This window comes from Arachis hypogaea, chromosome 13 (assembly GCF_003086295.3).
Source record: "Arachis hypogaea cultivar Tifrunner chromosome 13, arahy.Tifrunner.gnm2.J5K5, whole genome shotgun sequence".
NCBI classification, from domain to species: domain Eukaryota; kingdom Viridiplantae; phylum Streptophyta; class Magnoliopsida; order Fabales; family Fabaceae; genus Arachis; species Arachis hypogaea.
Window position 1 is genome coordinate 47,727,738 of NC_092048.1, and position 2,651 is coordinate 47,730,388.

Genomic DNA, 2,651 nt, shown 5'->3' on the forward strand with positions numbered 1-2,651 from the left:
ATGGAGGCCGGGAAGTTCTTGGGATTCATGATCACCCAAAGGGGAGTAGAGGCCAACCCAGAGAATTGTCAAGCGATTCTTCAGATGAAGAGCCCGGGTTGTATCAAAGACGTCCAACGTTTGGCGAGAAGGCTGACGGCGTTATCCCGCTTCCTCGGCGCATCGGCAGCAAAAGCCTTACCCTTCTTTTACCTGATGAAAAAGGGAATAGCATTTGAATGGACCCCAGCGTGTGAGGAAGCATTCAACCACTTCAAGGAAATCCTGGCGACACCCCCGGTGCTCGGGAAGCCCAAGGCCGGAGAACCACTCTATCTCTACTTAGCAATAACAGAGGAAGCGCTTGCGGCAGCGCTCGTATGAGAAGAAGGGAAATCTCAGCAACCGATTTACTTCGTAAGCAGGGCTCTACAAGGAGCAGAGCTGAGGTATAGCAAATTGGAAAAACTGGTGCTCACACTCCTGACCTCCTCCCGAAGGTTGAGGCAATACTTCCAGGGACACCGCGTAGTCGTGAGGACGGACCAAGCAATTCGCCAAGTACTCCAAAAACCTGATTTGGCTGGGAGGATGATGACCTGGGCCATTGAGCTCTCCCAATATGACTTGCAATATGAGCCCGGACATGCGATCAAGGCGCAGGTGATGGAAGATTTCTTGGCAGAGGTAACGGGTGATCCCCCCGAAGAAACGGGCACACGGTGGAGGCTCCACGTAGACGGTGCCTCCAACCAAACGTCCGGGGGAGCCGCGGTCATCTTAGAGAGCCCGGAGGGAGTCATTTACGAGCAGTCGACCAAGTTCAAATTCCCCGTGTCGAATAATCAAGCGGAATATGAAGCCCTCTTAGGTGGACTAACACTAGCTCGGGAAGTCGGGGCAACAAAGCTGGAATTATGCAGCGACTCAGAAGTCGTCACCTCGCAAGTAAACGAAATCTATCAAGCCAGGGACCCCCTCCTACAAAAATATTTGGAAAAGGTTAGAGAATGGACAAGGCAGTTCCAAGAGGTCACGGTCCAACACGTCCTAAGAGAAAGGAACACACGGGCAGACCTCCTGTCTAAACTAGCGAGCACGAAGCCAGGAACGGGCAACCGGTCTCTCATCCATGGCATGGTAAAGGAACCAACGGTTGCCCTCCATTTGACGGAGTCAAGCCCCTCCTGGTTGGACCCCATCACAAACTTCCTGGAACACGGCAAGTTACCTGACGATGAGAAAGCAACCAAAACGTTGAGAAGGGAGGCAGCCAGATACGCAATCATACAAGGGCAACTATTCAGAAAGGGGCTCAGCCAACCCCTATTGAAGTGCTTACATCCCGACTAGACGGACTATGTACTTAGAGAAGTCCACGAGGGATGCTGCGGCCACCACATCGGGGGCAAAGCCCTAGCAAGGAAGCTCATCCGAGCTGGATATTACTGGCCATCAATGATGAGAGACTCCAAAGAATTTGTCAGGAAATGCGTAAAGTGTCAAAAAAATGCCAACTTCCACAAAGCGCCGGCTTCCGAGCTGAGTTTTCTGACATCTACATGACCTTTCACTCAATGGGGAGTCAACCTCTTAGGACCTTTCCCAGTTGGCCCAGGACAAGTTAAATATCTCATAGTCGCCATCGACTACTACACCAAATGGATAGAGGCTGAACCACTAGCCAGCATATCCTCATCCAATTGCAGGAAGTTCATGTGGAGACAAGTGATAACCCGTTTTGGTATCCCGGAGGTCGTCATTTCGGAAAATGGGACGCAGTTCACTGATAAGAAGTTCACGGAATTCCTCACCGGCCTGGGCATAAAACAAAAGTTTTCCTCAGTAGAACATCCCCAGAGAAACGGACAAGTGGAGTCCGCAAACAAAGTCATCCTATTAGGCCTCAAGAAACGCTTAGATAGCAAGAAAGGCGCATGGGCCGACGAGCTCGCTTCGGTCCTCTGGTCCTACCGGACAACCGAGCAAAGCTCCACCGGGGAAACCCCCTTTTGCCTAACGTACGGGGTCGATGCAGTGATACCCGTGGAAATCGGTGAACCGAGTCCACGACTACTTCTCGCAGGAGTAGACGAAGTGGTGGAAAAGGACCTAGTGGAAGAGACCAGAGAGATGGCCCACTTGTCAGAAACAGCATTAAAACAAAGAATAGCTCTACGCTACAACACTAAAGTCCTCAGGAGGGATTTTGAGGAAAGAGACCCCGTCTTACGACGCAACGACGTCGGTTTACCGACCCCAGGAGAAAGAAAACTGGCGGCAAATTGGGAAGGTCCCTACAGAATCAAAGAAGTGCTCGACAAAGGCGCCTACAAGCTGGAAAGACTCGACGGCAGGGAGATCCCGAGAACATGGAACGCAGGTAACCTGAGGAGATTCTATTCGTAGCTTGGGCTCACCGACCAAGCGACCTAATAAGCTGGGTAGAGTTTTGCCTTGATCAAATGTTAATTCCCAATTATTCACCTTTATCAAATGCCTATTGTGTTCATAAACTTGTCTAGCTAACGACTAATTCTTACTTGTCCAAATTCTTCCATCTATTATCTTCCAACACGTACCTCACGAGATCGTACTCGTAAACGACAGCCCAGGACTGATCACCCCGGGAAGCCAACGGAACCACAGCCATATCGAGTGGCTTCATAAAT

General features: G+C 50.7%; 1 protein-coding gene across 1 annotated transcript; it reads left to right on the forward strand.

Annotated features, from left to right (window-relative positions):
* LOC112734066 (uncharacterized) lies at window positions 1-1,332 on the forward strand. The gene is made up of 2 exons (XM_025783253.1): window positions 1-357; window positions 499-1,332. The coding sequence occupies exons 1-2, from the start codon at window positions 1-3 to the stop codon at window positions 1,330-1,332; spliced, it is 1,191 nt and encodes a 396-aa protein (XP_025639038.1).
* The last annotated feature ends 1,319 nt before the right edge of the window (window positions 1,333-2,651 follow it).